The sequence below is a fragment of the Hypanus sabinus genome, chromosome 8, assembly GCF_030144855.1.
Source record: "Hypanus sabinus isolate sHypSab1 chromosome 8, sHypSab1.hap1, whole genome shotgun sequence".
In the NCBI taxonomy this organism is placed as follows: domain Eukaryota; kingdom Metazoa; phylum Chordata; class Chondrichthyes; order Myliobatiformes; family Dasyatidae; genus Hypanus; species Hypanus sabinus.
The window spans coordinates 123,186,056-123,198,328 of record NC_082713.1 but is presented as its reverse complement, the minus strand read 5'-3'; the positions used below and the strand labels follow the sequence as shown (position 1 = coordinate 123,198,328).

The following is a 12,273-nucleotide window of genomic DNA, read 5'->3' as shown; positions in this document are numbered from 1 at the left end:
ATCTGACATTGGAGGGGTAGAGGCTGGTTCTAAAACATTAGGTGTGTGTCTTTGGGTTCCTGTACCTCCTCTTTGGTGGTAATAATGTCCTGGGTGGTCCTGTTTTGGAACAGAATGGAATCAGCTCTGTTGCAGTGCTGTGCTTCCTGCTCAGACTCCAGAGTGTTCCTCACTGCATCAGTGTGTTATGTCTTGCATCTATTCAGAATCAGGCTTATGATCAGAAACATAAACACAAGAAATCCTTCAGATGTTGGAAATCCACGAAATGCTGGAGAAACTTAGCAAGTCAGGCAGCATCCATGTAGAGCAATAAATAGTTGATGTTTTGGGCCGAAACCCTTCAGGACTGGAAAGGGACGGGGAAGAAGCCAGAATGAGGAGATGGGGAAGGGGTTAAGTAGTATAGGCTGGCAAATGATAGGTGAGGGGCAAGGTGGGTGGTTGGGGAAAGAGGAAGTTGGATTCTTGAAGATGGATGCCATCTTCTTGGGACTGTGCCTTTTGAATTTGTCCTAGATGATGATGGGAAGGGCTGTGCCCATGACAGAGCTGCCTGAGCCCACAACCCTCTTTCGAACCTGTGCATTGACACCTCCATACCAGGTGGTAACGCAACTTGTCAAAAAGCTCTCCACTGAGCATCTGTAATAATCAGTTTTTCTTAGCATAATCTGTAGTTCAGCTTTGCAACCTTTTCTCCATGGCTATCCAGTACTGCACCTTTCTGAACGCATCCATATTGTGTGTGCATACTATTGTGATAAGAGAGAATCTAATACAAATAGCACTAGCAGTGAACAGTGGATAGTCAAGAGTCAGGCAGATTTATTCTGTGTCTAGCCATCCAATAACGTAATCATTGATATAAAAATCACATGTTGCTGAGTTGATTCCAAACTTTTTAGTGCAGAATTTACTTAATTATCACTGGAACACTGCAGCATTTTGTTTCCCTTGGGGACTCCTCGCTGCCACTGAGATAAACCAGAAAGGAGACAAGACTGGCATCCTGCTCGCAGGCTCAGTGTTTCTTCAGTGTCGTTCTGCACCATTCTTCTTAACCTCAGAGAAGTGATGCTTCAAATCTTCAGTCAATGTCATAGGAGTGGTAAAGGATGGATTGATGAGTTACATTTAAATGTTAGGTAGTTAGTCCCAAATCAAAAATGTGTGGATCCACAGCATGTCAGAGTTTAATTTTTTGAACATTTCATACTACCTCTCCATTCATGAGTGACGTGGCCTACCTCTGCTATTTGGTCCAAGGTAAAACATCAGGGAGCTGGAGTATGCTTTGTGGCAAGTTTCTGTGCTGAGCCAGAGTTCGGAGGGCTGTGTGGTCCTGCTACTGCGTCAGATTTAACCCTTCATCTTTCAGATTTTCTAGTTGGTGGCTTGTAATGCTTGACCTTTCTGATTTGTCTTTTAGATAATCTTCATGGTTGGCAGAGGTTACCTCACCCCTGACCTCAGCAAGGTGCGCAATAACTGCCCAAAGGCAATGAAGCGGTTAATGGCAGATTGTCTGAAAAAGAAGAGGGATGAGAGGCCCCTCTTCCCTCAGGTGAGTGTCATATTCGGGTAGTCAAAACCCAATTCAGCGACAGTTTGCTCACAAGAACGGCTGAAGAAATGAGCACTGATCTCCAAGATAGTACAACACAAGGGCATGTTTTATGTGTGTAAAGCATTAGCTTGCCACATTCAAAATCTTGCAAGCAGCTTGGCGTGCCTCTTTTATAGAAAGGTTAGATGAATCCTGAAAAGGTATTAACAAATTTAGTTACTGTAAATAAACAAAGCCTGAAAAGTTAGGGCTATTCAGGCATCGACAGGAACAACAGTGTGTGACCAAGGATCAAATTCTTTGAGATTAAAGCAGGATTGGTTAATTAGGATAGGGTGTTGTGGATTTCTGGTAAATTTATACTTACGAGGTTAATCAGATAAATTTAAAAACTCGTGCTCCTAAGTAGAGGACAGATGAGATCCAGTTACCTCAGTGGCAGGAAGTTGAGGATGATGGTAGATGGGTGCCTTGTGTCTGGAAAGCTGTTACCTCAGTATGATCTGTTGCTTTTTGTAATATGAATGAATGATTTTAGATCTAAATGTATGTTTTTTTTATTCATTCATGGGATGTGGGCTTTACAGACTGAGCCAGCATTTAATTGCTCATCACCTAGTTGTCCTTGAGAAGGTGGCAGTGAGCTCCCACCTTGAACTACTGCAGTCCTTGAGGTGTGGGTACACCCACAATGCTGTGTGTGTGAGAGAGAGAGAGAGAGAGACTGTTCCAAGAGTTTGGCTCAGTGACAGTGAAGGAATGGTGATATTCCAGTCCGGCTGGTGTATCAACTCTCACCTACCCTTTACTCTTTATCTAAATGAAAAATCTTGTAGCATCCTGCTTGATATTATTGGCTGGTTTGCCGTCATGTTTCATCTTTCACTCAGAATGCTCTCCACCATACCTCTGTAGAAACTTGCTAGTGTATACTAGCTTAACTGCTTTCTCTAAGCAGGTCTTGGACCTGCTGACAGCATTGGTATGTTGCTGCAATGATTCCTGGAGGTAGTGCACCATGTTGTACTAATGGTGGGAGGCCCTGAAGATTTACTGATGGGAGACTGATCGAGTGGGCTGCTTCATCCTGGATAGAACTTAGCTGTTTACACATTGTTAAAGCTTTAGTTGTCTGGGCCAGTGTTCTATTGCATTCATTCCACTTCTGGATTCTGTCACTGTACCCACGTGGGGAGCCGAGGTAATGTTGCAGCCCTATAAAACCCTGGTTGGACCACACTTGGAATACTGTGTTCAGTTCTAGTTGCCTCATTATAGGAAGTACGTGGAAGCTTCAGAGAGGGTGCAGAGTAGATTTACCAGGCTGCTGACTGGACTACAGGATATGTTGAGCGAGCCAGGGCTTTTCTTTTGGAGCGAAGAAGGATGAGAGGTGACTTGATAGAGCTGTGCAAGGTGATAAGGAGCTTAGATTGAGTGGACAGCCAGCGACTTTTTCTCAGGGTAGAAATGGCTAATAGAAAGGGGCATAATTGGAGAAAAGCATAGAGGGGAAGTCAGAGGTTAGTTCTTTACACACTGCCTAGGGTAGGGCTATTTAAAACCTCTAAGATAGGCATGAATGATGCAGATATATTGAGACATTAAAGAACCCTTAGATGGGCATGGATAGAAAAATGGCAGGATATGTAAGAGGGAAGGGTAGTATGATCTTGGGGTAATTTAAAAGGTCGGTTCAACATTTTTGGCTAAAGGGCCTACCTGTACTGTGTTGTTATGGTCTCATCTCATGGTATGACCCTGTGGTGCAGAAACCTGGTCAATCCTCAAGCACTTTGGGATTAATAAATGTTTTATATTTTAACCTCTCAAACCTTTCACTCTCCTGAACTCCTGATGAGTACAGGGCCTGTACTGTACTGTAATGTTCTGTGTTTTATGCCAAAACCCAAGCCCAATCATCAGATTACAATTTATTGGAGTGTTGCCTGTTAGCGTTCTCAGTGCCGTCATCCCTAAATACTCCCAAGTTTGGGAGTCAACTTATGGGGGGACTAATTTGGTGTGCTTTCTGCAGTCAGGAAAAGACCTGGCAGTTTTTCATTTCAGTCGAGCAGGTGCCAGATTAGCTAGTGACAGACAGGCAGGTAGTGTGGCTAATCTGGAACACAAGTCTTCAGCACTACAGCCAGAATGTTTTGGGGAATTTGAGTTTTTGTTGTGTCCAGTACTGCTGGTGTTATATAAAACTGAATGAATGAGGTGATGTCAGTGTTGGGAGTTCACAATGAAATCTCCCAGTCCATACTGTGTCTGTGTTACCTATAGTGTCTCTTAAAGAATCAGTACGCTGTTCTGATTCATTAGCTGTGGTAGTAGCAGGCTGTGACAGCAGGATACTTCCCTGTGTTTGACCTGGTCCGACATAACTTCAGAAACTTTGAAGACAATATTGGGGATGCCTGAGACGATCTCTCTCAGCTGGTGCCCCATGATATCTCCAGGTGGATGGGCCCAGCCAGTGGGAGAGGGTTGAAGCAAGTGATTGTGGTAGAAGGGTTTATTTGCATTCTGTAAGGATATCTGTGCCAGATGGTTGCCTGTCTGGTCTGTCACACAGTTCTCCCAATGTTTAATGAGCAGTACTTTAACAAATTGACTGGGCAGCACGTACTTTGGCAAGTCTGATGCCTGGTGCCCCAGCTTGGTTTTGCTCTTATAAGGTACTGGTGTTTAAAGACAAAGGATGTAAATTGGCCAAGTGGATATTGGAGTGATGCAAGGGATTTTATCACCATTGCGTTTATGAAGCTAGCAAGCAGGGTGGTGAAATACAGGAAGTGTTTTAACTTCATGAAGAACAATGTAAGAGAAGGTACAGACTCCATGAAACAGTCAAAGGCCATTCATCTGTGCGTTAGTTTGCCTTGGTTAACAAAGTGTGAGTAATGTTGTCATAAATATAGCGTTATCTGCTGCTGCACTGTGTTCCTGATATGCTTGTCTCAGTGACGGGTAAATGCTAGGCAGCTTTAGCAAACTGACTGACCCTGACATTGACCTGCTCTACCCCACATTGCCAGGATTGCACACCAGATAATCCCACCGTTGTGTTTAATTTCATACTGCAGAAAGACTACAAGTCACGCACAATGCCTTTTGAGCATTGGTTTCTATGTAGCAAATGTGGTGAGCTATCTCCACTGTGGGGCTTCATACTAGGACTGGTATGAAGTTGCAGGAAGATGGGAACCAGAGTGCCAAAACAGATAGCGGCATTGTTGTGGGAAAAGATGTTAAGCCTGCATGAAAAGTCAAGAATCGAAAGGTTGAACGTGGTGGGAATATTGTTCTAAGTTGCATCTATTTCAATGTAAGGAGTATTGCAGGAAAGGCTGATGAGCTTAGACTTTGGAGCATGGATTGGCACGTGGAATTATGATATTGTAGCCATTAGTGAGATTTGGTTGCAGGAGGGGCAGAATGTTCAATGTTTGGGAATTCCGTGGTTTAAGACATGGTGGAAGGGAAGGTATTAAAGAGGGAGGGGTGGCATTGCTAGTCAGGAAAAATGTCACGGCAGTGCTGAGACAGTACAGACTGGAGAGCTCATCCACTGAGGCCATCTGGATGTAAGAGAAATTAAAAAGGAATGATCATGTCAATGGGATCATATTATAGACCCACTAGTTAGCGGGATTTAGAGGAACAAACTTGTAAAGAGATCGCAGACAGAGGCAAGAAACATAAGGTTGTAATATTAAGTGATTTTAATTTCCACATATTGACTGGGATTCCCATACTCTATTAGGGCTGGATGGGATTGAGTTGTCAAATATTCTCAGGAAGGTTTTCTTAATCAATATATAGAGGTCCCAACTAGAGGGAGTGCAATACTAGAACTCCCATTAGGGAATGAGGCAGGGTAGTTGACGGAAGTTTGTGCAAGGAATACTTTGTATCTAGTGATCATAATTTTATTAGTTTCAAGATAATTATGGAAAAGGGTAGGTCTGGTTGTCGGGTTAGGATCTAAATTGGAGAAAGACTAATTTTGATGGTATCAGAAAGGATCTGGCAAATATAAATTAGGACAGGTTATTTCTATGCTTGGTAAGTGGGAGGCCTTCAAATGTGAAATACTGCGAGTACAAAGCTTGTATGTTCCTGTCTGAATAAAAGACAAGGTTAACAGGTATAGGAAACCTTGTTTTTGCAAGGATATGGAGGCCTTGGTAAGGAAGCACATAGCAGGGGTACAGGCAGCAAGGAGCGAATGAGTATAAAAAATGCAAGAGAAAACTTAAGGAAATCAGGAGGGTTAAAAGAAGACTTGAGGTTGTTCTCGCAGACTAGGTGAAGAAAATTCCCAAGGGCTTCTACAAATATATTAAGAGCAAAAGGATAGCAAGGCTCCAAATTAATCCTCTTTAAGATCAGAGTGATCATCTATACCCAGAGCCGGAAGAAATAAGGCAGATCTTAAATGAATACTTTGCATCTGTATTTGCTTGGGAGATGGGCACAGACTATAGAAGTGAGTCAATGTAGCACTGAGGTCATGGACTGTATACACCTTATAGAGGAGGTGTTTGCTGTCTTGAGGAAGAATTGGGGTGGATTAATCCCTAGGATCTGATAATATTTTTTCTCAGATCTTGTGGGGGTAGAGCAGAAATTAACCATCATTAGCCATGGGTATAGTGATGGAGGATTGGAGGACAGCTGATGTTATTCTGTTGTTTAAGAAAGGCTCTACGAATAAGCCATGAAATTATAGCTCAGTGACCCTGACAATAGTTGTGAGCAAGTTATTGGAAGACATCCGAAGGGACAGGTATCTAAGTATTGGATAGACTGGGACTGATTAGGGATAGTCAGCATGGCTCTATGGTCATGTCTAACCAATCTAACAGTGATTTTTGAGAAAGTTGCCAGAAAAGCTAATGGAAGAAAAGGAGTGGATGTTGTCTAAATGAGTTTAGCAAGGCCTTTCTGACAAGATCCCGTATGGGAGGTTGGTTAAGAAGGTTAAGTTGCTTGGCATTCAGGATGAGGTTGTAAATTGGATTAGAAATGCGCTTCGTGGAAGAAACTAGAGAGCAGTAGTAGATAGTTGGCTCTCTGACTGAAGGCCTGTGACTAGTAATGTTCCACTTGAATCACTACTGGATCTGTTGTTGTTTGTCATCTATATTAAAGAAATGGATGATAATGTGGTAAACTGGACAGCAGATTTGAGGATCACGTCAAGATTGGGGTTGTAATGAACAGTGAGGAAGACTATTTAAGTTTGTAGTAAGATCTAGACTAGCTGGAAAAATAGTCCAAAATATGGCAAATGGAGTTTCATACATACAAGTGTGAGGTTTTGCACTTTGGGAGAACAAACCACGGTACACCTAACATGGTGAGGAGTACAGTAGAACCGAAAGATCTGGGGATAGAGATCCACAATTCCTTGAAAGTGGCGTCTCATTAAAAAAAAGCTTTTAGCATACTGACCTTCATAGTTCAAAGTATTAAGTACAGGAGTTGGGATGTCATGTTGAATTTGAAGTTTTACCATGCAGTTCTGTTCTCCTACCTACAGGAAAGGTATCAATAAGGTTGAAGGTGTGCAGAGAAAATCTATAAAGATGTTGTCTGGACTTGAGGACCTTAGTTATGGGGAAAGGTTGAATAGATTAGATCTTTATTTTCTGGGGTGTAGGAGGATGAGGGTGATTTGATAGCAGTATCCAAAATGATGAGGGGTATATTGATGCAGTCGATGCAACCAGGCTTTTTCCACTGAAATTAGGTGAGTTCAGAAGTAGAATTTATGGGTTAAGGGTGAAAGGTAAAATGTTAATAGGGAACATGAGAGGGAACGACTTCATTCAGAAGGTGGTGAGAATGTGGAACGAGCTGCCAGCGGAATTGGTAGATGAGGGTTTGATTTCAACATTTTAGAGAAGTTTGGAGGGGTATGGAGGGCTATGGTTCAAGTGCAGGTTGAATAGACTAGGCAGCATAATAGTTCAGCACAGACTAGATGGACCAAAGGCCTGTTTCTGTGCTCTATGGTCTTACTTGTAAAATCTCCCTTTAACACTCTGGAGATGAGCTTCTGAAGTCGTCCAAGATCCAGTACCAGTGTGGACAAGCAGCAGTATGCTTGGGGTGAGGAACCAAATTCTACAAATGCTGCCATCGTGTTGAAGACCTGTTTGTGTATACAATGGATATAACTTTTAGATGATGAGAACAATTACATCTCCCATTTGATTTGATATGATCATGCTCTTTGAGGGCTATCAAAAGAAAACTGATGGCTAGCAAGGTAGATACTGCAGGTTTGGACTATGTATCACCTGTGTCATAGTCAGTATAAATAGTTTCATTCTTCTGGCCCCAAGCCTGAATATGGCCAACCATTGATTCTGGCTCTCTCTGGAAACCTCTACCAAATGAGGAGGTGGAGGGAGCTCCATACTGGGGAAAATCACTGAGTGGAAGTTCTGATGAGAAGCTAACCAGCTTAATGAGAACTTGCTTTGCATTGCAGATTCTTGCTTCTATTGAGCTGCTGGCCAGGTCTTTGCCAAAGATTCATCGCAGTGCATCAGAGCCTTCGCTCAACCGTGCTGGCTTCCAGACAGAGGACTTCAGCCTGTACACCTGCGCTTCCCCAAAGACACCCATCCAGGCCGGAGGATATGGTAAGTGTCTGTGAGGGGTTAGGGAGTATTTCCTCCTCCTCCAGAGTCAGCCCTCAAGAATCTAGTCATATGTCAATCTATGAATAGGTTGTGAATATATCGCTCCCTACCCTCCTCTGTCATTTTCCTCTTGCTGGGGTTCAGTGTCCTGGGAATTCTCTGTCATCTTTGCAGATCATTTTGATTCTTCAACCTCGAGGCAATTTGCACATTCTTGTGAGCCCTATTTATACAATGGTTTATTGTCATATGTGCAGAGATAGTGAAAAATTCCAAGGTAACTGAAAGGCCTTGTTTTGCATGCCACACAGATCATTTCATCATAACAGGACATAGTGGGAGTGGAGGGAAAAAACAATGTAGAACCTAGTGCCACAGTTAGAAAGAAAGGTCAGTGAGGGAATGCTGTTGACTGGCACATTCCAGACTGCACAGATATATGCTGAGGGATGCAATGAAGCTCAGTGCAGCTAACACAAAGGCTTTGGGAAAAGGACCACAGCCTAGGACCCTTCTGTCTCTTGACATAGAGGGGCTTATTTCTGTGTAGAGGCCTCTCAAGCCCTTGAAGTTTGTATCGTCCCCAGAGGCCTCAAGAATGGCAATGTGTTAACACTACAAATGTACAGGTCATAAGACATAAGAGCAGAATTAGGCCATTCAGCTATTGAGTCTGCTCTACCATTCTGTCATGGCTGATATATTTTTCCCCTCAACCCTGTTCACTTGCCTTCTCCCTATAACCTTTGACACCCTGACTAATCAAGAACTTATCAACTTCCACTTTAAATATGCGCAATAACTTGGCCTCCACAGCTGTAAGTGACAATGAATTCCACAGATTCACTACCATCTGGTTTTTAAAAAAGTCCTCCTCATCTCTGTTCTAAATGGACATTCCTCTATTCTGAGGCTGTGCCCACTGGACCTAGATTTCCTCACTATAGGAAAATTCCTCTCCAAATCCTTTCTATCTAGGCCTTTCAATATTCTTTATGTTTCATTGAGAATCTCCCACCCCCCCACCCCCGCTACCCCCAGTTCTCCAGTAACTACAAGCCCAGAGCCATCAAACACTCCTCATAAGTTAACCCTTTTATTCACAGAATCATTGTAGTGAACCTCCTCTGGACCCTCTCCAACGCCAGCATATCCTTCCTTAGATAAAGGGCCCGAAACAGCTCACAATACTCCAAATGCAGTCTGGCAAATGCCTTATAAGGCCTTTGCACTGGATACTTGCTGCAGTCCTCAAAACACATTGAATATAAAGAAAGCCATGCACTTTCTTTTTCAATTTTTAGTATATCTTTATAAAAAAGATTATTTTTGAAATAAAAATCTAAAGCTTAGACTGTACTAGCCCAATAAAGGCTCTTGAAGTCTCAATCAAGTTTATTACTGATATCAGTCCTGAAATTTGTCATTTTCTGGCAGCAATACAGGCATAATGAATTACTACAATTAAAAACTAAATAGTGCAAAAAAAGTCTCAGGCCAGACACAGTATGGGTTAGAGAGAACACACACTGTGCAGCTCATCACATCCACTGATAATATTGAGTTTGATCAGTCGGTGTTACTTTGCAAGCAGTTAAGCCTTAAATCCAGTTGCTTTGCCTTTTACAGGAGAGTTCACTGCATTCAAATAGATGGATCATCACCACCACCATCGAAGCAGGTGTCTGCCATCACGTTGTGTGTCCTTCCGGTTGTTCTGGGGTTTAATCTGCAAAACTGAAACTACAGCTGCTGAGGGAGCTGCCTGAGCCACATTGTACCATTTTGAAGATGCATCCCGCCGTCGGTTTCTGCCAAGTTGTAGTTTTGAAATTGCTTCACTCAGAAAGTGAGCTCCCTTTTAACCAGTGATAGGAGCTGAAAGCGTTGATTGTCTCCCTTGGGGATTAACAAAACAGCTTCTTCAGACACTGCTGGTGCAGCTGTTGTGGTGAGAGAGCAGGCATCAGTGGTGAGGAAGAATTACTGGAGCTCGAAGGCCAGAGGATGTTAATGGTGGAGCATGATTTTTCTGGGCAATTGTACACCTGCGTCCTCTCATTGCCTCTCTGCTCCCAGGCGTGGTTGTGCAATAACCTTATTTATGAGTGAGAGAGGGCTGTTACAATTGAATGGGTTTGTATCCGGGTTATTCAATTGGCCCATGTCCCTCTGTCACTGGGGGACAGGGCGCAGGGATGCACATTAATACTGAGCCAGCGTTTATTTATATACATTTTTTTTTAATTTATTTGTTCGTTTGACCGGCTGTCTTTCCATTGGTGGCACCTCGAGTTCTCCCACCGATGCTTCTGTTCAGGATGTCTTTGTACCTGTCCCCTGCGTAGGTTCTTTGCAGTTGTCCAGTGATTCAGATGGCTGGTTGGTTGCACCAATCAGTGAGCGAATTCAGCGTAAAGTCACTGTTTACTCAAGAAAGGCATTTGCTTCCCTCTAATGTTCTCTGTGCTTAGATTGCATTGTGAGGGAGAGTGGCTTGTCTTACTACCCATTCCTCTGGGTGTTTAATACTTGAGCAGGACTGAACTGTGAAACTGGTTTTAAATGCACACCAAGGGTGCTGAGGTGTTACGTGTTAACATCAAACCCTAGGTATATTTGTTCTTTACATACGTAAAACAGCAACATCAGTGCATCAAAATAAGCAACCCTGGGAGGCAACTCCTGTGGGGCGCTGGGATTGCTACACAGTGGGGTAGTCTGGAGAGTTGCTGGGGCAGGATGGGTGGCAGCCATCCATGGAGTGACATCCTGAGGAGAAGGGAGAAAGCTGCTTCTTTGGATTGTTGACCGCCATTTGAAATCATTGCTTTGATGAGCCACTGATTTAATAGAGGACCCTACCCATCACCACGGTGCAGGTAATGTTACCAGGTGGGGCAAGGGCACTACCAGTATGTGGGAATATTTAGGTCACATGCAATGTTTGTGTTTTTACAAGATGTCTTCTGCAGGTTAATTTGAAGAGCTCTGAACTGGGCCCCGAGAATACCACCTCAAAACTAGTTCCTGTGAGATTCTTGGGAGTTCAGACAATTTTAGTATCTCAGACCAGGGACCAGCTGTCTTAAAGCTTTTTTTTATATCCTTGCATCTTTTATTATTCAAAAACACTGCAAATCAGGTAATGGGCAAAGGTCATTCACCTAATAACTATTTGTTTTCCCTGGAGCTTTGCATTCAACTCTATATCGCCAGCCTTCACCTTTAAATGTGTTTTAAATATAAGCAGTTTTATTCTGAGATCTGTATTTGACTCCTTTTTTTGTCAGCCTGTTAGCTGTGCTGATTATTTGGCCTTTGGAGACAGAGTATCACTACTTCCACTGGAATCCTACCAACTCTGTCCATGGTGCTGATCTCAGAGCCATTCACCAGGCTCAAAGAGAGGCAGTTGAATTGCTCATTAAATTTATTTGTTTTGTTCCAAGGATGGGTGTTCAGAGGGGTGTCATTGGAGATGGACCTTACTACCCCAATCCTGGGTTGCAACCATTCCGACAACACTTAAAATAGCTGATTCAAGCTGTTACTTAACAAAAACTGTGTTTTATTTCTAATTAACTGTAAAGAAACATTCCCCTTGTTACAAGGCTAGTGTTAATAAGATGCAATGCAACTTTGCGAGCTCTGTTACAATTAGCATGGGGTCTCTGGGCTGGTGACTTGAATGGTTCTAATTGAAGGATGGGCTAGGCTGAAAGACTGGGCTTTGCACTATGTTAGTAAGTTGAAACCCTAAGTGTCCAGAATTCTCCCAAGTAGTAATTTCTTCCTGGGGCTGTCTTGCAACTGGTTTGTTATTTGAAATCTAACCCCAGTATATCATGAGCCGGTTTAAAGGGCCATTTGTTGACTTGCAGCTATTATAAATTACCTACCCGCTTACACCTGGTGTGTTGGCAAATATTCCGTGGTCTGCTGGTCGCAGATGGTGAGGATTTAGACTCCATCTCCCTCCCCCAGCAGTAAATCCATGTAGGTGAAATATCAAGGACGTGACTTTTGACAGGATGG

The 12,273-nt window shown here is 43.0% G+C and overlaps 1 protein-coding gene across 5 annotated transcripts in view; it reads left to right on the top strand.

Annotated features, from left to right (window-relative positions):
- Window positions 1-11,499, top strand: part of braf (B-Raf proto-oncogene, serine/threonine kinase) — a 118,374-nt gene extending 106,875 nt beyond the window's left edge. For all 5 annotated transcript variants that reach the window (XM_059977740.1, XM_059977739.1, XM_059977738.1 and 2 more), the window contains 3 exons: window positions 1,433-1,567; window positions 8,082-8,235; window positions 9,865-11,499. In XM_059977740.1, the coding sequence (XP_059833723.1) occupies window positions 1,433-1,567; window positions 8,082-8,235; window positions 9,865-9,887 (312 nt within the window). In that variant the 3' untranslated portion in view covers window positions 9,888-11,499. The remainder of the gene's footprint in view (window positions 1-1,432; window positions 1,568-8,081; window positions 8,236-9,864) is intronic.
- The last annotated feature ends 774 nt before the right edge of the window (window positions 11,500-12,273 follow it).